General features: G+C 59.6%; 3 protein-coding genes across 3 annotated transcripts; 2 read left to right on the forward strand and 1 right to left on the reverse strand.

Moving 5' to 3' along the window:
• Positions 1–1,292: 1,292 nt before the first annotated feature.
• Positions 1,293–2,781, reverse strand: VOLCADRAFT_118302 (uncharacterized protein; the record flags this gene model as incomplete). The annotated part of the gene is made up of 3 exons (XM_002953186.1): positions 1,293–1,398; positions 1,656–1,747; positions 2,542–2,781. Coding segments are annotated over 3 exons (438 nt in total), but the record flags the coding sequence as incomplete, so codon positions are not given.
• A 198-nt stretch (positions 2,782–2,979) lies between these two features.
• Positions 2,980–6,931, forward strand: VOLCADRAFT_118304 (uncharacterized protein; the record flags this gene model as incomplete). The annotated part of the gene is made up of 6 exons (XM_002953120.1): positions 2,980–3,171; positions 4,142–4,204; positions 4,466–4,594; positions 4,980–5,196; positions 5,384–5,487; positions 6,800–6,931. Coding segments are annotated over 6 exons (837 nt in total), but the record flags the coding sequence as incomplete, so codon positions are not given.
• Positions 6,932–9,051: 2,120 nt separating this feature from the next.
• VOLCADRAFT_93961 (uncharacterized protein) lies at positions 9,052–22,389 on the forward strand (the record flags this gene model as incomplete). Its single annotated transcript, XM_002953121.1, has 17 exons — positions 9,052–9,179; positions 9,293–9,342; positions 9,684–9,777; positions 9,832–9,860; positions 10,132–10,208; positions 10,251–10,342; positions 10,423–10,664; positions 11,327–11,522; positions 12,688–13,391; positions 14,311–14,585; positions 14,854–15,518; positions 15,614–15,765; positions 15,820–16,044; positions 18,296–18,597; positions 19,174–20,661; positions 20,773–21,534; positions 22,366–22,389. The coding sequence occupies 17 exons, from the start codon at positions 9,052–9,054 to the stop codon at positions 22,387–22,389; spliced, it is 5,505 nt and encodes a 1,834-aa protein (XP_002953167.1).
• Positions 22,390–24,581: the final 2,192 nt, after the last annotated feature.

Genomic DNA, 24,581 nt, shown 5'->3' on the forward strand with positions numbered 1-24,581 from the left:
CCTTCAGCTGCTGCTGCTGCTGCTGCAGCAGTGGCGGCCACCTCCTCCCCCCGGGCGCCCCACATATCCGGGCCCAGCACCGCCCCAACTGCTCGTCCACGTAGTCCCGTACACCGAACGACTCGCTGCCGCCGCCGCCAATGCCCAGTTCGCCAAACCTGTTTCCGTCATCCCGGCCGCGGCGGCTGAAGAAGCAGCTGCCGCCGCCACCAGCTGCGGCACTGCTGCAGCTGGTACTGCTGCGACCCTGTTGTTGTTGTTGTTGTTGCTGTTGTTGCTTCTGGCCCACCTGCGCTATACCCCCGGCGGATGCACACACCCCGGTGGTGGTGCAGCTGGCGGCGGTAGTGCTGGTGGTGGTGGTGCGGACAGACTCTGCTTCATCTGCGGCTGTGCAGCTACCGTTGCTGGTGGTGGTGGTGGTGGTGGTGGTGGTGCAGCTGGCGGCGGTAGTGCTGGTGGTGGTGTACTTCTGTCGCAACCTCTCCAGGGAGGCTAACACGTCCTGGGGTGGGGTGGGGTGGGGTGGGGTGTGTGAGGGAAACACATATTTTACGAGAGAACAATTGATAGCACAATAATGAAATGAAGGACATGGGGTTGTGCGAGGAACATGACGATTGGCGCGTGTAGTAGTAGCAGTACTAGTAGCAGTACTAGTACTAGTAGTTAGCAGTAGCGGAGCATGAATTGGAAGGGGAGAGTGGCATCGAAGGTGTAGCAGAGGGGCCTGAGGGGGCTGATGGGACTGATGGGGCTGGAGAAGAAGATGCCGATGGAGGAGAGGAGTGTGCGGGGAGGTGGGGGGTGCGCCGGTAGCTGGTTAGCTGGACGTGCGGTACCATTTGTCAGCGGCGTACGGCGAGTGGGCCACTGACGACTGAAGCAGGTACAGATGCCCATACTGCAATAGACGGATAGACTTTTGGGGGATCATATGGGAATCATACTCAGCAAGGAAACACGGAAATGAACTGCCGTCGTGTACAACAAACTCCGAAACTGCCCCTAGTGAGTGAGTCCTAAGCGATGATGAAGTCACATCGACCCACGGTTCAGGGTGGTGCGTAGGGCGTAGTCGGGGTGCGGGGTGGCCGGTGGTGCAGCGGCCGAGTGCGCTGTCGCGCCGGGAGCGCGAACATGGGTGGTAACCATCAGCTGGGCGGGCAGCTGGGGCCCCGTGATACCCCGGATGTATATGTACATACATACTGACGGAGGAGGAAAGCCCCGTCTGGACATCTGAGGGGCCCCTCATTCGCCCCTCATTCGCCCCTCACTATCCCGCGGACCTGTAGTCCCAGCTCGGATTCGAACTGGTGCAGGTCGTCCGGGGAGGGTCGCCGCAGGAACATGTGGCCCGAGTAGCGCGACCAGGCGGACATCTTCAACACCGCCCTGAAGGGGGGAAGAAGGAAGAGCAAGGAGGGGGGAAACGGGGTTTCAGAAAGGGTGTGCGTGTGTATGTGGTTGGGGAGGGGCGAGGGGGAAATTTCATACATATAGTAAGACCGAGACAATTTCCCCATCGTTAAAGCACCAAAGAGCGTGTATGTGTGTATGTGTGTACGTGTGAAGGGAAGGGTTGGGGAGGAGGCCTCACTCTCTCCACTTCCCCTCCACTCTTCCATTCCCCCACGGACACACACTCTTACTTGACGGTCTCCACCACCATCAGGGGTCCGTAGCGATTCATCTTGCCACGGCTCTCCAGGTGCATAGCCCGCAGCTCGATAAGGGTTTCCAGCTGCGGAGGGAGGAGACGGGTTTGTGTCTGTGTGTGTTAGGGGGTTGGTCTTGGATTCTTGGATTAAGTATGAATTTGGATTTGGAGTATGCGGCGCGAGGGCGGGGGGCAGAAGGGCCAGGTGAGGAGGGGGCCGGGGAAATGGATGAGGGGGCTGAGCTAGGCGTTTGGGGTGAATAAGGCACACAGAAAAAAGGAGGAGGGTAGGTTGTGTGTGTGGGGGGGTGTTAGGCGGTTGTGGGGAGGGGGGAGTAACTGTAATGTTTTCCAAGGAAAGTGGGCCGGTGGGGTGACGGGGAAGCGCGAGGCCGGCTGGTGTATTTTGGGTGTGTATGTGCGTGTGTGCACGATAAATATCATTGTGTATTTCTGTGTGTGTGTGTGTGTGTGTGTATGGTGAGGAGGACAACACAGCACGCAGGGTTTAGGAGCTACAGAGAGAAAGTATGAGCCGTCGTCGCAATGCAGTACAACTTGTTGACGGCATAAATTGACGGAGGAAATAGGCCAGAAATGCGAGCTGCCTCAAGCCTGCTCCGGACTGGTGTGGGACCAGTTATGACTACGACGCGAGGACCTCCCAGTTCACAAGATTGACAACTATTCCGTGAGATGCGCAGTAAGGCTTAAGCTGTTTTGGGTAAAAGCGCAATACAATGTACTTATTACGTTTCACAATGGTAACGATGGCAAGGAAGGCGTGGGCTCGCCTTAGAGCCGGTCCACGGCAGCAATCAACGGCCATCGCCGACAGTTAAAATGTGCGCAAAGGCCCCCGAGACTGTGGTACCTACGTATTCAATAGCGTCCAACCATAGGTACTGTACTGGTCGCGACGTGGGCAGGTCTCCTTCTTCAAGAATGTTTTGATGCCACAGCGATAGAAGACCCACGGCGGCATGATAGGCTTCATACGTGAACTCAAAGCCACCATTTGTGCGACTGGGGTTCCATACAGTAAGGAGCAGTAACCAGTCGAGATTTTGCACCACGTTAGGGTGGCGCCTTACCCACTCCTTATACCGGGATAGCATGTTCCCGTAAGTAAAAATTAAGCACGGTTTAGAGGTGTTCAAGGGCCATCGGAGCAAGATAGAAGAACAGTCCCGCCCATTCCGGTCGTTTGTCAAACTGCTGACGCTGACGCCCCCGTACTATAACGATTTCTATGGAACTGATGGGCATCGTATGTTATGTAGACTGGAGTGTAATCCTTAACATCATTGTCTACAATGGCAACAATTCCGTCACGTTTTCATATCGGCACATCCTCACAGCCCTACCGGCTTGCCAGGCCTTCGCTGCCACACGTGATATGTAAAAAGCAATCGGTGGACATTTATCATGCTTTTGCTGATAGCTATGTCCGACAGCGACAAGCGTGCCCACTTTTGCCTTCCGGGTCAAGCCGTCCCAAAGTGCAGGTGAGGGCCAGGAGCTTGGCGCTCCTGTGTCATGTGTGATATCTGGTCATGGATAGCCTCACTGGATGGAGCGCACCCGATGAAGTAGATCATAGGTTGACGGCTTGTAGCCGTTACAGACCGCGCAATAAGAGAGATGTAAGGGACGGGGCTCGCTTTGCGGGACACATAACGATAACAGAACATAGCGCCTTATGCACATGGATGTTTTGGAGGCAACGTTACCAGTCCAAATCAATCTAACTGTCGGTGGCATCCGGAGCTCGCACTCCCGGCAAGGCTTTGATGTGCAATCCATCCTGATCAGGTACTCCAGAAACGGGAGACGCAGGCCAACAGCACAACCACATGGCACCGCGCTCCTGCCATAGCTTTCTTTCGGAGAATTACTTCGATGCAGCCTATCGGCGCGCACGCTCTTGAGTCGGCACGCATGCTGCCTCGATACCCTCTTTACATTATTCGCACTTATTCACTCTTGTGTCGGCTCACATGGGCACCGTTGTCCTAAACCTTGAGCCGCACTTTCCAATCTAGGCCGCGCGAGTTGTCACGACAGAGACGCGGCCTGCTAACACACATTTCCAATCAGCTACTCCTTTCCGCTACTTATTATTTTCTCCTGGAGAAGCCAAACCTCCCTTGTCGGCTGTTGACCCTTTCCTTCCTGCATCTACCAACCTCACCAACCCCCCCGCCACTTTGTCCACCGCGGGCCTAGCCAACCCATCATCCTCACGCCTTGTCCGTCCTGACATCATTTCAAAAGGGTTTTGGACAGGCAAAACTCCCGCCGGGCCCACACCCCACGACCCCGCGCTCAGATCCCCCGAAACGGGTTTCCCTTCCTTCACAACGGGCAGTCTCCTCCACCGACCTCTCTTCCCTCCTCTTGCCCCCCTCGACAACCCGAAAACCCCAAACGCCCCGTCCTCCTCCTCCCCGTCCTCCCCCTCCTTCCCCCCGATAGACGTCGGCCTTCCTGTTCCGCCGTGAGGCCGCGACAGCCCCCGACCCGCAGTCACCTGAGCAGGTACGACAGCGATGTTCGTCCGTATGTATGTAACCGGGGCTGCGGCATTTTTTCCCAGAGCTGAACACGGTTTGGGACCACGACCCCAAAGCAAACCCACCGCGTCCTCATCCCCCTCTTTAACACCTCTTTAACACCTCACCCCATATTAAGTCTCTCCTTGCCTCCACACGCCGCAACCTCGCTCATCCCCCCCAACACACGCACACGCACGCACACACATACACAGACACACACCCCGCACCCTTATACCCCGAGCAGACCGCCCTGCGCAACTCGGCTGGTTGGCAGAAGAGTCTGAGCTTCCTCGCCTTCTGGATGCAGCTGGCGCTGACGGGGGTGTCCGCGGGGGTGCTGCTGTTCTCTCTGGCGGCGTCGGGAGCCCCCGCGGTAGAGGGGGAAAGGGGGCGGTGCGGAAGGGGCTACAGCAGGCGGGTTGTGGGTGGTGGTTAGGTAGTTGGGAGTTAACAGCGGGAATATTCCATCTGCGCGATGTGTCGGGCGTTGGCGGGAATATTCTTACTTTTAGAACGGGAGGGAGGGGGAGGGAGCGACATAAGGGAGAGATCTGGATCTGGACTTGGGAGCTGCCCTACCCACTCACTCAATCGGCGGTTGGTGGTTTGTACTTCGGCAGTTGGTCCGTTGCATCATTCTTTGCATCATGATCATCCTCGTCAACGGCCTTAAATCCATGTAATGGCCCCCTTTCCCGGCCCACCTCGCCCCAACCCACCCCCCACCTCACCCCTCACCTCACCCCCACTTCGTGCAGGGTGCCAATCCCTCCTGGGACCGCTACTTCACCGCATGTGGGGTGGTGTGCGGCTTCATCTCCACCTTCTTCGCACACGGGTTCCTGCGCCTGGCTCGCCGTCTGGCTGCGGGCGAGGTCGTGGAGCCCGGCTGGTTGGAGGGCAGTTTGTTGCGTTGCAACGGACTTAACGTCCTGGGTATGGGCGTCACTGTGGTGGGGCTGCAGGCGTCTGTAGGTGGGTGTGGGTGTGGGTGTTTGGGGGGGCGGGAGGGCGGGCGGGAGGGGGAGAGGTTGCGGGCTTGAGGTGGGGGCGAGGGGTGCTGCGCTAGGTACGGGTGCTATGAATGCATCCACCTGTTGACAGGTGGTGAAAAGACTCATACATACATGCAAACAGGTGCTCACCGTCCTCCCAAACACAGGCACGCTGGTGGCCAAGTCGCTGCTTACCTCCACACAAACGCCCTTCGCCGCAGCCAACGCAGCGAATGCCGTCATATCGTTGGACGTGTTTTCGCTGCAGGTGGTGGGGGGTGGGGTGGGGTGGGATGGAAGGGGTGGGGGCGGATGAGGGGGTGGGGTGGAGCGGCGAGCAGTAACTTATTGGGGCTGCTTGTTTTGAGGAGAAATGGGGTTTGACAGCAGCGGCAATGAGAAAGCTGCCTAGGTGGTTTGCTCATTGCTGTGATTTTGTTTTTAGTATTTCTTTTGGGCACGGGCCCCCCCCCGGGAATGCGAAGCGCCTTTCGGGGGCCTGAGGCCCCCGGGGTTCACTGCTGTCAGTCCGTCTGTCAGTCCGTCTGTCAGTAAATCAGTCAGAAATTCGCATCCTGGAAAAGGCAACTCGAAATTCAATGGTTGGCTTTTATAGAAAATTTCTATTAGAAATGGCTGTTGTATATGCCGCTGCAAGCCTGGCGACAAGCTGCTGGTCGATGGAGGCTAGGAGGCAGCAGCTCCTCTGCTGCACTTGTCGCCGAAGTCACCAACCGATAAGGAGTAACGGTCGGTTACCGGTCGTTATCTCGAAATGTCGATGACCCTACCGAAGCGACCGGTTCGGTTACAGCTAACCGATCAGTTAATGATGGCCCTTTTATGCCATAGGAAGTGCGGTGTGCGTGTGCACCCTGCGGCGCGCGCTGCTTCTGCTCATGCTGCTTTGGTTGCTGTGCGGCCGCAGCGGTTTTCTCGCTCTTTCCTTGGACTTCCCTGGAATAGCTGCTTATGGCTCACCTCATCGCCACACTCCGCAACTTTTCCAGCCCATCCATGCCAACTGCTCCAGCAGCTCTTCCCTCCTTGCCTTCTGCTCCATCTCACGCACGTTTCATACACATCCTATCCTTGTTGAGATGAAGGCGGCGCGCAATGCACCGCCTATGGAACTGCATGAGGCGCCTTAGCAGCAAGTGTGTATATACACCAGATTCGTACATCACGCCAACGCCGCCGGCCGCCGCACCCGGCCCTCGCAGCTATCCATAATAATAATAATGACCGTACAGTCCAAACACGACACCGTTCGTTCTCTTGCAACCCAGTGCCGTACAGCCTCCCCTGCAGAATATTGCGAGGTGACTGCTGGTTGATGCACCGGGGCCGAGCCTAGCTTTATTTTTATTGTTGCTGTTGCTGGTAACTGCTGCTATCCTCTTCCACATACACACACAGACACACACACACCTTCCGCGCCACACAGCCCCCCGAGCACCCCGCACCATAAAACCCACATACACGTTCCCACACTGCACACTTTCCTCACCCCTCATCCCCCCCCTTACTCCCCCGGCATATGGGGCACATCTCCCCCCCTTCCCCCCCCCCTTCCCCTCCAGGCCGCCACCAACACCCTGCTAAGTCACCTGGTGTCGCTGGTCTTCACCAACCTCATGTTGCGGATAACCAATGCAGCCACACGCTCTGCGGCCGTGCCGGTCCCCCGGTCCGACAGGGTGGGGGCGGTGGCGGTGGGCTCGGACGGGCTGTCCCCCGTACGACCCGCCTCATTGGGGTACAGCCCGTGGACCTTGAAGGCGGATTGAGGGGGGTTGGCGGGGGGGGAGGCAGAGAGGGGCTTGGGGAGAGGAGGGGAGAGGCTGATAAGACTGGGACGCTTCAGGGGTTTGGGGAGGGCCATATCACGGCCGTGGGGGGAGGGAGGGAGGGAGGGGAAGGATGGATTGGGGGTTGTTCGGGGCTGAGGGGTGATTGGGTTGTTAAGAATGTATGTTTGTCTGTTCCTGGTGGTGTTGTGTTGTGAGCTGCGGCGTTAGGTGGTGGTGTTGATGCCCGGGGTCTGTCGGCTGGTAAGAGCTGTGTCAGGGCGGTAAAAGTAGTGGTGAGGATGAACATAGTAATGGTTATGGTGATGCAGGAGCAGATGGCCGGTTGATAAGTTGGCTGTGGCTGTGGGCTGGGTGCCATCAAAGGAGGTGTGAGCTGTGCATGGCCGTAATTGCCGTACTTGGCCGACGCAGTACGTGTGCGTGTGTATGTGTGTATATGTGTATATGTATACGTATGTATACGTATCGTTATGTGAGCTGGTTTGTGAGAGCAGATCCGAAGGCAATTTCAGGTGTCAATACATACATACGTACAGATCGACATGTAAGCTGCCGTCCGTTCAAACTGTTCCGACATGGCTCCTTGTTTTATTTCTGTGCTCGTGGTGTGTGCATGTATGTATGTATGAATGTATGCATATAGAAAAGGGGGGCTCCTGGGGGATGCGGCGGGGAGTGAGGGGCCCCGTGCGTGTGTATGTATGTATGTATGTGTGTATGTATGTGTGTGTGTTTTGGGGGCCCAGCCACTCGGCTAGATGCACATGCGGAAGTCCGCTGTATGTATGTGCATGTGTAGGTACGTATATATGTAATGAAGAAACCTTAACGGCCTACATCTTGTAGGAGATGTGGTCAGGTATGTACGGCATGTGGATGGAGGTCGACACGGGGTCCCGAGCCGCTGGGTGCTGCCCCAATGCCCGGCCCCCGACCCCCCAAGAGGGCCGCACAGGGCCGTGACGATGATGGTGATGGCTACACGACCTTGGCTGCACTAAGAAAAGTCGGAGGAGAAGTGCGAAAAGTCTATTTTTGCAGAACGTTGACGTTTAAAAAGATCTGTCGTACACTGGGGTGGTATCACGGCAGCTCGGCGGCACGTGACATAATAATGTTGATATTTGAGTCGCTGGGGTAGTTGATGTTGGCGTGATGGGCTTTGCTGGAGCAAACGTTTTGAGAGAAGAACACGCCGCCTTCTTGCTCGGGGTTCTTTTCATCAGTACCGGTACTGGTACTGGTCCAGGTGTTCAAACCGGGGAAGGGAAGGGAATGAAACACACAGAGATATACGCACCGAGAGACACAGAAAGAGAGGACAGGCACCGCCACGGTGTCAAGTTGTTTCAAGCGACCCTGCTCAGACGGCCGCGCGCCCCACCCGGAGGAGGCGGAGGAGGTTATACTACGTAGTTTGTAGTATTTGAATCTGCCGTCCACTTTCTTGTAGTTAGGAATGTGGGGGCTGGCAAGCAGCAAGCTAACATAACAGGCACCTTGACTTGCGCTTATAAGTGCCGGTAGTAAATTATGCCCCAGCGGGGCTGTCCATCCATGGTGAAAGGAATATAAAACAGGCTGGTCGGTGGCAACGGTGGAAAGTCCGCAGCTTTGCTGATAGCAATCGAAGCAAAGTTGGCTCTAGCTTGTCAACAGCTGTACGGTATTTAGGCTTGCCAGACCGTACGTGCTATAGTGGGCCCACTTTACGGTCATGAGATGTGCAGTACACATTTAGGCATGCAGCACTTCCACGAAGAGGCATAAGTTCTGCACGGAGGGAATGATGGGATTTCGCGTCGGCAGCTCGCCATTTGTTTATCCTAATCACGCTCTATGCATGCCTAATTTTGCTCGAGGCTGATAAGAGTCGCCCATTCCCTATAGTAGTAGGAAAAACACAGCTGGAAGCAAACATGAAATGGCTTGATGCCGGTAAAGGAGCTGCGCCCGCCAAAACCGGCGTCGCATAAGTCGGCGGAACGCTTTGCAAAACCGAGACATCAGAATTTGCTATAATGGAGTGCAAAATAAGGATACAGTGGAAGGCGGATCAGGAGGGCCTGGAATATGACGTCGCAGCAAACGACGATGCGAAGACCAAAGCCGTCTTGTCGGCTGGAGTGCTCAAGATCCAAGGGACATGGTCAGTATGCGTTTGTGCGATTTATTTGCTATACAGAGAGCGGTGTATTCCTGTCCCACTTTCCCTGGTGACCAAGGCGGCTCACAAATCGTGCCCGTCCGTTTGCCTAACAGGACATCCAAGCCTATAGCACGTTTGTCCGTCCTCCATTTGGCTTCTGATGGTGGGTTTTGCTACAGATTGCGTGGGGGGAAAGGTGATACTCGCCGCAGCCCCACGAGCCGACCCGTGCAACGCCCTACAATTTCGCACACCACGTTGTTGCCCTGCCTCTAAAAACACTTTTTCGAACTGTGCACTTTGTCCAAAAACCTTACCGCAAAATCATTCCCCCTTTCTTCGAATGCCCTTAAGTCGCCGGCCTCCAACGCGCCTTCTATTCCTGTTACCAGCCCTGCCTTCACCAGCTCATTGCATTTTGATCCTGTCGACCCGCCACTTTGACCCACTTTCAACTCGCCCGCCGCTCCGAACCCAACCCCCTGCCTGGCTTTCCTACAACAGGCCAGGGCCCCCATCTGACGCTGTCAGCCCCGGGGCCGCGCCTCCCCGCCGGATCTGACCCCACGGATAAGGCCCAGCGACGGGGCTACAAAAGGTTAGCAGCGCAGCCCCTCACGCCACCTCGGCATCGCACGTGCACTTGTTGGAGGCGCTGGCGGCTAGCGGTGATGGGGATGGGTGGGCGCCCCCGCGTTGCACCCCCGAAAAGAGGCAGAGAGGGTAGTGTTAGGTTCAGGTGTTGGTGTTGGTGGCTGGCAAAAAGGAGCCCCGCTAACTTCACCGCCGCCCCTTCACTTCGCAGTGCCGTGGAAACTGCCATTTGTTCGGATATGTTTGATTAGGAGACTATACAGATGCTCAACCTACCCTGGACGCTAGTTTTGGAACCCTTTCTCCCACTCCCTCTCGCTCTCTCTCTCTCTGATTCCTCCCTGTCACGTTCTCGCAGCTGTCTGGCGCAAGCTCCTCCTGAGTCCTGTGCAGCCACCTTCTCCGGCCTATAGAGCTCCCATCCCCTTTTTAGCGGTGACACCCCACCCCCTCCCGTGTCATAACCCCGTACACCAGCTGGCTCCAGCTACCCCGCGAGACGTCAAATTGGTATCCTACCTGGACCATCATGTTGTGCAGTACATGTTCAGAAACTGTTTTTTCACTTGGTGGGTTGATTTCTTCTCTCCCCCGGGGGGCCACCCCGCGCCCACCATTGAAACCCCCTTGACCTCTTTCGCTCCGGAAGGTCGTTGAAAGCGTTGGCGGCTGAGCATGCGGCCAGTCTGGAGGGCCGATACGCGCTCAGAGCTATGGTGGGGCCGAAGGGCGCTGTCGCAGCTACAGCAGCGGCTACAGCCACCGCCCCGGGCAGCCCCACTCGGCGAAAGGTGCGGGAGGAGGCGGCGGCGGTGGGGCGGCAGGGCTCCGGCGGCGGAATGGAGCTGGTGCTGGCGCCTGTGCTCGTTAACAAGGGTACCGCCGAGGAGGGTGAGGGGGAGCGGGGTGGAGAGCGTGGATGCCGCTGAGTGGTTGCGGGGTTGGGGGGGCTTAGGGGCGTTGTGTGGCTTGGTGGCCCCAGGGCTTGTCAGGACACCGGGGCTGGGGACGGGGCTGGGGATCAGGTTTGCTCTCCCATGGTCGCTTCCCAACGGTTGCGCTGCGGTTGGTCTGTGTCGGTTTTTTCGACAGGCTACTTGCTTGTTTGTTTGGGGGTATATGAGGCTGTCTGCCTACCTTGTAGTCTGGTAAATTACCCTGCTTGTCTGTCTATCTGTCTGTCTACCTGTCGGCCTCCTCCTCGGGGTTCTCGGAGGAGAGGCGTCCTCCTCTCTGTGTGGGTCTTAATCTTCCGGAGCCGCGTCGTGCGCCTTCACTCACCGCGTGGCCTTCACCCACGTAGCCGAGAGTACGGAAATCGTACAGCAAGTAACTTTAATAACCGACCACAGGGTCATATGGCATGACAATGCGCGCGCGAGGTCTGTATATACATCAGCTCTGAAAGTCAAAAGGAGCCGCACAGGGTAAAGTTCCTTTCATAATTTCAATCCTTATTAACATTCTCTCCCACCACAAAAACGTTGTTTTATGAGCTACAGCTGATTGATCATCACTGTCTATATTTCTGCCACTGCCACCCGCACCGTCAGGCCCTCCGGGTTCCCAGAACGGGTCGCCGTTGTTCTGGGGCTACCGCCTGGCCCCGGGGGCGGTGGAGGCGGCGCACCGGGCCATGGCCGAGTGCCGCCTTGCGGTGGTTGCGAGTCTGGACAACGACGGCCCGTTGGTGCGGTCGTACACCGTACAAGATCTAGAGGCGGAGCTACGTAAGGCCCGTGTTGACAAGTGAGCTCATGGTGGTTGTGCGTGTGTGATGGGGGGAGAGTGATGTGTGTGGGGGGGGAATAGTGGTGGTGGGGTGATGGCGGGGAGAGTTAACCACACGCATATGCACATGCACATGCCTTTGCGCTGTTTTGATATGGTAGCTTCCCAACTTCGCAGGGATGCGCTTACATCGGAGTTGTCGGCCGCCCTGGAGCGCGAGAGGAACCAGCAACCGCTACTGCTGACGCTACTGCTCGATCGAAGTGCTGCCGCCGCTGACGACGATGTCACCGGCGGCGGCGGCGGCGGCCAGGGTAAGAAGAAGCGGCGGCGCCTAGGCGTTGACGGCACCGCCGTCGCTAATGCCGCCAAAGCAGCTAACGGTGACGACGGCGGCGCCGCGGCGGTGGCGGCGGCGGCGGACCCCGCGGCGGCTGTAGCGCGCCTACGCCGTGCTGTCTCTGATGCTGCGGCTTGGGAGACGGGTTTGTCCTCGGACTTGCAGCTTCTAAAACGGTTTTGTGACAATAACGAGGAAGTGGAGTACGACTCAAAGACTTACAAATCCCAGTAAGGAAGTGATTGCTGCTGCTAAATGCTACTGCTGCTGACGGTCTGGAAGTGGCGGTGGTTTAGGGTGGTAAGGGGAGAGATGTAGGCGGACTTTCGATTACAGTCATCGTGTTGCCGATGAACTGTAGCTTTGGCTTCCTTCCCTGCCTGCGAGTTCTTTTCGCCCTCCTTTTTTACCTTTTTTGCTTATCCTCATTGTATTGAAGTTGCATGACAAGTTGTGTCGCCCAATCTGTCGCGTTGTGGTGTCGCCAGGAGGTCCAATTGCAGATTGTAGGTTTTCCCACCCGCCCACCCCGCATGCCTGTCGGCTCCTCATCCCGCTCCATTCCCGTTTTCCTTCATTCTACATCCCCCCTCCATCCCTCCATCCCCCCTCTCCCGGACTGTCACCCCCCACAACCAGTAACCCTCCCCTTCCCCCCTTCTACTGAACTTGGACCGAAGTCTTCCCGGCCGTCTTCAAGAATCACTGCCTTTTGACCTCTCTCCCCACACCCCTCTCTCCCCACACCCCTCTCTCCCCACACCCCTCTCTCCCCACACCCCTCTCTCCCCACACCCCTCTCTCCCCACACCCCTCTCTCCCCACACCCCTCTCTCCCCACAGGCTGGAGCAATGCTCCGATATGAACCTCCGAGTCGTTCGCATTCCGAATCCCGCTCCTGGACTTGAAGCCCTGGTGCTGCTCACTACGGCCCGGGGCGGCAGTAGCAGTAGCAGCAGCAGCCGGGGCAAGGTTTCTCTGCTGGTGAAGGTCAGGAAGCACTGGTCAGCGCTGCGGACGCTGATATCCGGGAAGCAGGGAGAGGGGGGGAAAGAAGAAGTAGCAGCTGCGGAGGGGGCGGAGAAGGACGGCGGCGGTGCTGTTGTTGTTAAGAAGCGCAGGGGGAGGCCGACGAAAGCCGCAGCAGCAGCGGCAGCGGCGGCAGCAGCTGCGGCAGCAGCAGCGGCGGCGAAGGAGGCTGGCGGCCCACCGCGGCTTGACTTCCTGCCATGGTTCCCGAGTGGTCGGGAACCGGAGGCGTTGATGGCGACTTGGCATGCGCTTGACCCCGCGGGCGAGGTGCTGTCCGCGGCGGACGTGAGGGCGCGTGTGCGTTGCGGCGGCGGCAGCGGCGGCGGCGGTGGTGGGGTGCCCCGTCGCGGCGGCGGCCGACAGCTGCCGAGGTGCGTGCGGGTGGTTGGTGGTTGGTGGCTCCCGGGGTCCTGGGCGGTGGCTCTTAAGAAGCGGCTGGATGGCGGGAGGGGAGTCGTGATGCAGCGGTTGGTCGTTGTGGCAGTTGGAGAGGCTTTCCTGTGGCTCAAGGGCCGTGCGTGGATCCACATCTAGGATTGTGAATCAGCGCCTGCGCATCTCAGTGTTTCCGGCTCTCTCACCCACCGTGGCTCCGGCCTGCCTCCCTGTGCCCCTCTCACAACCCCTTGTTATGGGTCTGGAGGGAAGCGCTGCTGTTGGTGTTTTGCGCTTTTTACGTTACCAGGCTGATGATGATTTCCCCTCCTACTCCGTTTGTATTGCTGATGTTGTTGTTGGTGGTGGTGCTCGCAAAGCAGGCTACAGCCCGACGCCGGCGACAGCAACAGCGGCGGTGGCGGTGGCGGCGACGTCGACGTCGACGTTGAGATGGGGGATGCCGCTGACGAAGCCGGACCGGCGGCGACCGCAGGCACCGCGTCTGTTGGCGTGTACGGGAATCTTGGGGCGCCGCCGGTGGCGTTGACTGTGGTGTTGGACGAGCGACGAGAGGCCTGGCATTCGAAATTGCGTGGCAATGTACTGCAGGTACGTTGGTTGGAATGTGGTGTGTGCGGGTGGGGTGTTGCTACTCGGGGGGGTCGGGGGTTTTGCTTGGGTGGAGGGGCACGGATGTGTTTTGTGGGACGAGTGGGCCGCGGGGGTTATCTGGTGACCTGTGGGAGGGGGAGAGGTAACCGAAGATTGTGTTTGGGTTGTTCGTCTGGGCTCTCTTCAAATCCAGACAGACAGACGCAAGCGCTGTCGACCGTCGGCTGGTTGGTGTTTGGGATGTTCTGGTCCTCGGGCTTGCCTGGTCAACCCCGCTTTCCCCCCGTGGGGGGTTTCTACCACACACACACACACACACACACACTTGTACACGTGTACATACATACACACACGGGCCCCCCTTTCCATACAGTTGCACTCCTGGGTGGTTGCTGGCGAAGGCGCCTCCTCTGGGGCCGTCATCCTCCCCGCGGCCGCCGCAGCCCCAGCCGCTGCTGCCAGGAAAAACGATGGGGAATTGCTGCGCGTGTGTACGGCATTGTCGTACTTGCACAGCAAGTTGTTTTTGCCGGCGCCGTGGAAGCGTATCAAGCGCGGCGGTCGGTCTCTTAGCACCGAGGGCTGTCCAGAGGAGTATGTTGCGCGGGTTTCGGAGCCTGGACCCGGGCTTGCCGAGGAGCTGATGGGACCCATTCCTAACGTGGCCGCACTTTTGGAGGTGAGCTCCCCTCGGCTGGTGGTGGTGGTGGTGGTGGTGGTGAGTGGTGGTGGTAGTGCTAGTGGTCGTGAGTGGATGAGCCGTAACGGGGTTGTAGAGAAAACTCGGTAAGGAGCGAAAAAAATTACAAGAATCGTTGGGTTGGATACATACATACATACATACATACATACATACATACATACATACATACATACGCGACACGCACACGCGCGATGCGCACACGGTTCCGCACGGGTGCGCCCCCCCCTCCCCAGCGGAGGCGAGGCTAAGCCCCGGAGGTCATTCGTTGTTCCGCCGGCTGCAGGAGGTGGCGGACCCCTCGCTTAAGATGCCGCCGCCGCCGCCACCTGAAGTCACCGCTCCGGCGGATGGAGCTGACGGGGCCACGGCCAAAGGAAAGGGTCGTACAGTGAAGGCTGTTAAAGCTACTCGAGCAGCGGAGCCGCCGCTGCTGGCGCTGCCGGCGCCTCCTTCAGCCGCGGCCGCCGCCGCCCTTACGCCACAGGCGATCAGCGAGATGAGCCGACGGCTGGCACCCGCCGTACAGAAGCCTTACATCATGTCTGTCTGCGCCGCCAAGCTGCTTGTTGAGGAGTTGCTGCCGCCGCTCCGCACCCTGACGTCCTTCATGTTGCCTCATCTGGCAACGTCTGCGGTGACTCTGCTGCCGGGCATGAGCGGAGGCCTGGCCACGGAAATGCAGTCCGTGGTATCCGCAATCTACGTGCAGCTGGGCGCGATGGAGGAGTTTATGGCGGAGTGCGCGACTGCGGCGGCGAATGGCGCCGCCTCCGCCGCCGCCTCCGCCTCCGCCGCGTCCAATGGGGCTGGTGAGGGTGCCACCTCCAACGGCGCCAACAACTCCGACAGCAGCGGCGGCGGGACGACGACGTCTTTGGAGCGCCGCTTCCAGACGGTGCAGTCGCAGAGTCGGCAGTTGGCGGCAACTGCCAAAGTCACCGTTAGCAGGTACGGATTGTACGAATGATTCCCTCCTGCCCTCGGGCACCTTCCTGACGCATGACTATTGGTGCTGCCCACGTTTCTCCGTACACATACATTAGGTACGGCATTCACATGGTGAAGTCGGCGGCCGCCGCAAACGCAGCGAATGGTGCGCAGAAGCTGCCGCCGCCGCCGCCGTCGGAGCTGCAGAATGGAGCTCCCAAAGCTGTTTCGGCTGGGAAGGGGGCAGGGGGTGCCAGCGGCGGCGGGGGTAAGTCCGCGGCCGCCGCCACCGCGAATGGCGGCGATGCTTCTGCTGCGGCAGCTCTGCCGCTGTCTGCTACTGCCGCTGGCACTGCTGCTGCTACTGCTAAAGAAAAGAAGGGCGCGGTGGCCGCGAAGGCCAGTAAGGGCGCTCGCGGTGTTGATGTCGGCCCTGCAGCCGCCAACAAGGCGGCTACAGCCAGCGGTGCTGCTGCGCTGGATAGAGCCGCGAGCGACGCAGCAGCTGCTGCTGCGGCGGCGGCGATGGCGGCAGTAGTCCCTACTGGTAGGACGAAGGCGGAGGCGGCGAACAAGCCAAGTGGCGGAGCTGCTGCCGCCGGCACTGGTGGGGGCAGCGGCACTAGTGACAGCAGCAACAGCACCAGCAGCACTAGCAGCAGCGGAAGTGGCACCAGCAGCGGAAGCTCCGGCGTCAAGAGTGGTGACGGAAGTGGCGGCGGTAGCGACAAGAAGAGCAGCGGCAGTACGAGCGGTACCACTAGCAGCAGCAGCAGCAGCGGTAGCGGCACCAGCAGCGGTCACACCACGACCAGCAACAGCAGTAGCAGCAGTGGCAGTAGCAGCAGCAGCAGCGGTTCTGATGCAGAACAGCCCGACCAGGATACTGCCATGACGGCGGCGGCGACTGCTGAAGCGGCTGAGGGAGCCCCGACCGAGGCGGCTGACGGAGGCGGCAGCAGTAGCAGCAGCGGCACCACCAGCTCGTCGTCGTCATCATCATCTTCAGAAAGTGACGGCAACACGTCATCCAAGAGCCATGGCGGCACGAGCAGCAGTAGCGGTGGCAGCGGAAGAAGCGATGGAGGCAGTAGCAGCAAGAGTGGCAGCGGTGCCGAGGTTGGTGAGGGCGGCGACGGCGACGGCGGGGAGGGCAGCGACGGCGCTCCCAGCGGCGGAAGCAGTAGCAGCACTGAGTCAACCAGTAGCGACAGTAGCAGTAGCAGCAGCGGCGACACTAGCAGCAGCGGCAGTAGCAGTAGTAGCAGCAGCGATAGCGGTGGTTCAAGCGACGCGGATTCAGGTGCGGAAGGGTTTGCCAGTTGTCGGGGCCCCCCTCTAACCGGCGAGCAAACCCCGATTGCGTTGGGTGTTGGGAGGGTCGGCAGGCGCTCTTGCGTGTTTCGTAGCAGCGGCACCGTAGCGGCCGTGTCGGTTTCAGCTCGACAGCCACGACAGCAGCCTACCGCCCTGTGCTTCTTAAACCGGGCTCGCGATGTACTTCCTGGGTTTGATTCGCTTTCCTCTCGTGCTGTGCTCGCGCACGGCATCCGTCAAGGGCATGTCCCCCTCTCCATCCCACCCCACCCCACTCCGCTCAATATTTACGTCATGCGCAAAACGTAATGGGGCACGATGGCTGTAGTGTAGACTAAAGCATATTTGAGAATGATTATGTTGTGAGTATTATCTTATGTTGCCCGTACATGTTACTGATGGCCATGCATATGGGCATGGGAAAGGTGTGTACGATAGTGTGTACGGATCTCGTACCTGCGGCAGCTCCTAGAACTTACGCGTTGCCGCAGGGCCGCAGGAAGTCCATCGTCATCTGGCGGGAGTGAATAATGATACTGGCAATGATGACGACGTGGCGGGGACGACGGCGTTGGCAATGGCAGTAGCGCATGTCGTCGGGGGTCACGACGGCGGCGATGCTGTGGCGGGCTTCGCTAACAGAGCGCTGGCGGAGGAGCCACTACCCACGTGTACGGCAGATGTGACGTCGCCTCCGGCAGACCCTCTGTCTGCATCACCCGCTGTCGGCGACGGAAATGCCACTGCCGACACCGGCAGTAGCAGCGGCGACGGCGAAGATAGCGATGCTACCGACAGCAGTAGCAGTGACGGTGGGGGCAGTACGGGTGAAGACTCCAGCACCACCAGTAACGACGGCAGTGACGGTGAGGATGACGCTGCAGCTGAAAGCGGCAGTAGCGGCGGAGCCGGCGTTGCTGCGGCCGTAGCTAACGGTGCCACCGCCGGGCCGCCGCAGCCGTCTAAGCCGCTGGAGTTCAGCCGGGGCAGGGTTAATCCCGTCGCCAGCACCGACAGCGGCGGCGGCAGCGACGGCGACAGCAGTAGCAGCAGTGGCGAAGCCAGTAGCAGCAGCCCCGCCAGCAGCAGCCCCGCTAGCAGCAGTGGCGACAGTGGGCGGCCTAAGGACCTTGGCGGTGACCCCGGGCACCCCAGGAGGGTGGCGGAGGTTGCGTTGGCGCGGGAGGTGGACGTCCCGTCGGGCGATATTGGTGGCGCTGGCGACGGCGAAACCACTGCCGTCAGCAGCTCTATCGGTACCGGCGCATCATCAGGCGCCGGGACGACGAGCACATCGGAAGAGGAAGGCGCAGGCGACGTCGCCGCCACCACCACCACTAACCCCGAAACCGCGTCCAAAGACGGTTCGACAGGAACCAATTCCAGCTCCGAAACCAAATCCAGCAGCAGCAGCAGCTCGGATCGCGATTCTTCCGGAAGCAGCAGTGACGGCGGCTCCGGAACCAGTGCCACCTCTGAAGCTGAAAGTACGGATAGCCGCTCTGCGAAGAACGCCGAGTCAGATGATGAGCAGTCCGGTGGTAGCTCCTCCCGGGGTGAGGGTGAGGGTAATAGTGAGGGTGAGGGTGAGGCAGGAAGTGGGAGTGGAGGCGACGGAGCCGTCGGAGCTGACGACGGTCGAGAGGGCAGTGGCGACGGCGGCGGCGGCGGCGCCGACACGGCGGCGGAGGGCTCGACTTCGGACTCCGAGGCGGAGCGGGAGGCGCGGATGGCCGCAGCCGTGGATGCGCTGGAGGCGCGGCCCCTAGACCCCTCTGCGTTTGTAACGCCCAGGCCGACACTGGCGGCGATTGGTGCATTGGGGGAGGACGAGTCGGCGGGCGAGGGGTCTCCCAGCAGCAGTAGCAGTACAGACAGCAGCAGCAGCAGTGACAGTGATGAAAACAGCAGCAGTAGCAGTAGTGAAGGAGGAAGCAGTAGCGATGATGGAGATAGCAGCAGCAACAGCAGCGGCAGCAGGGGAGAAGCTGGCAATGGGGATGGTGCAGATGGTGATGGTGAGGTTAACGATGGTAGCAGTAGCAGCAGCGAGGAGAGCAGCGATAGTAGCAGTAGCAGCAGCAGTAGCAGCGCAGCAGAAAGTGCAGAAGGCGAGGGTGATAGTGATGGGGATGGCGGCGGTGGCGCTAACAGCGGCAGCGCCGGACACATCGAAGGAGGTGATGCAGATGCTGCCTCCGAGAGCCAGCGCACTGGCGGCGACGGAAGCGGTGACAGTGAAGACGGTCGCGGCGATGATAGCGATGATAATAGCGACAGCAGCAGCAGCAGCAGCAGCGGCGGCGGCGGGAGCGATTCTCAATCTGAAACGGATCAGTCGTCACCACCTGCTGGGCAGCAGCCCGAGGCGGAGGTGGAGGCGGCGGCGGCAGCTGCAGCGGAGGATGCGGAGGGAGGTGAGGCGGGCGCTGACGCAGCTGGAGAAGATGCCGCCATGGTTGGTGGCGAAGCTGACGGCGACGGCGGTGACAGCGATGTAACACAGCCGCCGTCACCGAATGCGTCAACGTCCACATCCGAATCTGCTTCGCCACCGCCGAAGGGGCGGCAGCGCAAAGAGCGCGGCAGCGGAGGTGCTGATGCATTGCCGGCTTGCGGTGCTGGTGCTGGTCCTGGTGGTGTTGTTGATCGAATAGACGAAGCCGACGGACGCCGTGGCGGCGGCGGTGGCGGTCTTAACGACCCTCCTGCCCCCGCAGCCGATATTAGCGGAAGGTTTGCAAATGCCAGTGGCGACAGCACCACAAGCAATAGCAGTAGCGCAGATGCTGACGAAGCCGCTAGCGGCAGCGAAGGCGGCAATAGCCCCCGTCGCGACGGCGGCAGCGGAGGAGGCCCCTTAATAGGCGCGAGCGGGCGCGGCGATGCGACTGACGGCGGGAGTGGCAGTGCTGACGGCGGCGATGAGGATCAACCTGACGGCGCCGACGGCAATGACGGCGCCGACAAGGCCAGTGAACCAGCTGGCCAGAGCTTGCTACTGCCGTCGTCAACTGCTAACGGCGGAGTGGGTGCGGCAGATGCTGTCGGCGCTGCCGCCGCCTTCATCTTCGCGACGACCGACGGAACCGCGCTCATCTCCTCGGGTACGGCAGCAGATTCAGCCTCCCTCCTCATTGGCATGGGCCGCCGGAGCGGCACACGACGCGGCGGTACTGTGCCGCGGGGCGGGTTGGCGCAGGAGGCGACTCGCGGCGACGCCGTGGCTTCCCCCGACGGAGCGGAGGGTGGGGACGCGGGCGCTGTCATGCGTTCTGCGGGGATCGGCCCCGCTGCCGCATCTGGCGGCAGCGGCGGCGGCGCCGTTGCCGGCGGGCGAGACGGTGGGTGTGGAGAGGATGGTTTCCGCGTGTCTGCCCCCAACGCCGACCCGGGGGTCGGTGTAGTACGGGCGCCTGGAGACCTGAAAGGAGGTGGAGATAAAGAGGAGGAAAAGGAGCTCACCGGCGCCGCCGGTGCTGCCGCCGGCAAGCGTGACCGCCGTCAGGGCGCCCTATCCTCTCAGCCGGAGACGACCTCCGGGTTGCCCCCCGGGCCATCCCGGGGCCGTAAGCGCAAAGTCATGCCGCAGACGGCCGCTATCGAAGGCCCTCCTTCCAAGGCTGTAAAACCAGGCGGCGCCCCCACCGCCGCCGTCACGGATGGCGCTGCCGACGCCGTGGCTGCTGTCGCTTCGAAGGGTGCTACAGCCGGCGGAGCGTCTGCTGCTGGGGATGGCGATGCGATGGTCACGGGCGCTGATAGGGCTGTAGCACCTGCCGTGGATACTGCCGCTGCCCGGGGTCGTGACGCTGATCAGGAGGCGGATGCGGACCACGTCGCGGAGGTGGGGTCAAAGCCGCGCCGAGCAAGTAGCCGCGTTGCCGCTAGGAATACCGCCCCTGCAGCCGCGGCCGCCGCAAGCACTGCCGCCGGGCCCCACCTGCGTGGGCCCCAGCAGCAGCAGCAGCAGCAGCAGCCAGAGGGGGATCCTGTCCTTCGCGGGAAGCGGCGTCGCGGCGCACGGGATGCGCCTGCGTCGCAGGAGGAGGCGGTGGTGGCGGTGGCGGTGGCGGCAACTTCTCCAACGGGCCCCGCGCTGGACACTGCGGCCGCTACCGATCCCGTCGACGCCGCCGGTACACAGCAACTTGCTGACGGCGGCGCCACAGTGCGTTCGCAACCTTCGCCTTTCATCCCGGCCAATAAGCGCATCAGGGTGGTGGCGCTGCAATCCCCCCTGGACTCCCCCACCCGGCGCAGCAGCAGGGCACGGAAGCAGCTCGCGGACGAGTACGAGGTGCCGTCGCCGTCGGCGAGCCCGGGAGCTACGGCCGCCGCCACCGCCGTAGCCGCTGCCACCGCCAATAATAAAGACGGCGGCTGCAGCGACAACAACAATCGCGATGGTGACGACCTGACGGCCCCCGGTACGCAAGCACAGGCGCCCGTGAACGACGCCCAGATTCTGCTGCAAAGCCGTCGTGGCGGTTCCGGAGCTGGGTTGACCAAGCGGCTCGTGGCGGCGGCGGCGGCGAGGAAGGGCCGGGGCAAGTCGGAGCTAGGGTCCGTGTCGGGGCTGATGGACGGCTTGCCGGGGGGCGGGTCGCAGGACCAGACACAGAACACAGAAGCAGCAGCTGGTGAAGTAGCAGCGGCACCACCACCGGGGGTGAAGGAGGAGGTGATGGTGGCGGCAGAGGAGGGAAGGGGGCCGAAGGTAGGGTTGGAGGAGGAGGAGGGGATGGAGGGGTTGAGGAGCCGGGAGGTGGACGCTGCGGAAGGATTAGGTGAGGAGCAGGAAACAGGGGAGTCATCGTCGTCGTCATCATCATCATCATCGGAGGAGGAGGAGTCCAGTGGTAGCAAAGGTAGTGGCAGTGGCAGTGGAGATGATTCCTCCGCATCGGATGTGAAGGGGGAGGGGGCGGGCGGCAGTGACAGCGGCGACAGCGGCGGCAGGGGTAGGGCTGGTCGGGGCCGTGGGGGTCGGGGCCGAGGGCGCGGGGGGAGGGGGAGGGGGGGGCGAGGCCGCGGCGGCCGGGGAGCTGAGAGCTCCGGAACCACAGAGGTGCCCAGGGCGGCGGGGGAGGCCGGTGTGGCGGTTCCCAAGGCGTCGGGCCCAGGGCGGGGGAGGGGAAGGGGAAGGGGGAGGGGACGGGCGTCGGCCGCCGCCGCGAAATAGGCGGACAGTGCTACCGGGGTATTAGCATCCTGGGCCGGTGTTGGGTGCGGCAGTTTGGCCCCTACCTACTGACCTACCTACCTACCTTACCCCGCACCCTGCTGATGAGACGCACGATCTGCGTTTTTTGCTTGCTTGATTGCTCAAGATACGATATGAGGTGACACTGGCAAGGCGCTCTGAAAAGACGTGTTAGCCTGGAGGTGGAGGTGGAGGGAGAGTGAAAAAAAGTGTTCTGGTGATTAGAGGCGTATGTATGTATGTATGTCTGGTGTGATGGATGGTTAATGGCGTGTCTCTTGACTGTTCGTGAAATGTGCCGGAGTGGTGGCTGCGCTACGTACCTCCTACCTGCCTGCCAACCAGGTGAATGAAGTTGACGGAGGCTAAACTTGCAACCATCTGACGACGCTGATGAGAACGCTGATGGAGCATTGTTGGAACTGGCTGGGCTTGTTGAAAATTGGATTGCGACGCGCAACTTTCCTCGTCTTCGTGCATGCTGGCGTCTTCAAACTGTACCTATCCGCTTACCTCAGGAGGGGGGATGTTGGGAATGTTTTTGGATAATGCATACTGGATCTAAATATGTTTGCTTGCGCATGATGTGTCTGTATGTGTGTATGCTTTTTAAAGGGGGACATGGTACGGATTTAGTGTGGAGCGGGAGGTATATGTGTGTGTATGTGTATACTGTGCTGAGGTTGGTTTCTCTTGCCCCTTGCTTGTTGCGGCTGAGGCGGTGAGACTCGAATGTCTTTCTGAGAGGCCCTGGCGGGGCAGAAGCTGCGCGACATGTAAAGCTTGTGCTGTCTATTGTACGGCGGTAATGCATTCGCGTGTACTTCCCGGTTAGCAAGTATGTATGTAATATGTACTGCAGGGAGGCAGACAGCTGAACCAGACGGCACTCAGTGACGGTTTTCAGGCGGCCAGGGTAGCGCAGGGGGGGAGGGGATCTCGGAGCGCAGACACAGGTACGCATGTTGGTTGGTACCCAGGTGAGGAGATATTGGCGATACCTCCGCAGCCTGTCTACATGAGCAGCGCTGTATCTTATGATGAACGCTAGCATTTTAGGCCCTTTCATCGAACAAGCTGGAGCCTCTTGGACGGCACGGCATCATTCTCTATAATGACTTCGCAACTGGCCAGGTAAAAATGGTCGACTGCTAACCGCTGTTGATAGCCGCTGGAACGGTGATTAACGGTGCCTTCATACATCTTTTTGTTGTTGATGTTGATGGCTTTGTTTATCAGTAAGGGCAAATTCGATGGCCAGGAGCATTCCGAGCACCGCTGAACAACTGATCTTGCTGCTCCACAACTGACCATTGTCGACTTGCGTTGACATTCGTTGACGTTGGTGTTATTTCCTTTCCAAACGCGAGCCGTGGCCGGCAGCACGCGACGTGAATCTACCTTTGGGACCATATCGTTAACAGCGTAGCTAAAAAAAAGCCAACCGTTAGTGGAATAATTGAAATATTTTGCAGAAAGGTTTGCTCATGGACAATGCGGGATCATTTTTCAAGCTGTGACGTCATGAGGCTTTTCCGAGAAGAAGCGCTCATTCCATATATTGAAAAATACATTTTACAATATATGGGCAGTTACAGGCTTGTATCAGCTTACACTCATTCTCTGTGCCGGTTTATATTAAGCCATTTAACTAAAATTGCTTTACCTTGACAAGTTTTTGAATATAGCCACGGAGTAATTGGTATCGTTGTTTTGCAAAAAAGTTAACTCTGCAAAGCATATTTATCTGCAGCTGTGGCTGGATCGTGTCCTGGCGCACCCATTCCTTGTGAGAAGGCTACTAACAAGCGCCCAACCATGCCCCGAACGTACGCGGAGGTGAGCAATTACGAGGGTAGCCGATCTGTCGAAGACGTTTGCGCGCCACGCGGCTGGTGCCGAAGCGATGATCGCATCCTGCAAACCGAACTGCTGCTGCCTAGCGGCTACAGATACCACTCTCACGCGGCTCTCCGCACCTACATATTATCATCCGGAGGCTGCACCTCTATCTCAGCTAGGGTCGTGTTGTGGCTGGACGGTTCATGCTGTTGGCCCTTCTGTAGCGCACTATCATCCATCCGGGGGTACACCCCTTATTTTTGCCGCGACTTCCGATCCCCTGCAACAATCACCTAAACCAGCCTATCACGATTCGGGGTAGACCTGTCGTAGATAGATGCCCGGAGTTATTAACCCGTGCTCGTGACGGCACTAGCTGGCGGACATGTCTCCACCAACAACAGTACTCGATACGCAGCCGCCCTATGCTACCGGCGGCAGTCGGTGCTTACATGCGCCATACGCCATACGCCAGAGCTCTCACCGTCGATTGAAGTGGATGGAACTTTCCTGGGTGTCGTGGGATAACAACGGTGGGCAGTAATACCAGTTGTTATGTGCCTTGGGAAATGACTAATGCCAGTTTTACTGGTTGTACGGGTAGGTACGACATAACGAATCCGGCACAACAGCTTTTTATTTTGCACAGATGCTTCGGGGTGAATGGTTTCCAAATATGCGATATCTCACATGAAGAGGCCATAATTGGGCTCCCAGCC

The sequence above is a fragment of the Volvox carteri genome (genome assembly GCF_000143455.1).
Source record: "Volvox carteri f. nagariensis unplaced genomic scaffold VOLCAscaffold_34, whole genome shotgun sequence".
NCBI lineage: Eukaryota > Viridiplantae > Chlorophyta > Chlorophyceae > Chlamydomonadales > Volvocaceae > Volvox > Volvox carteri.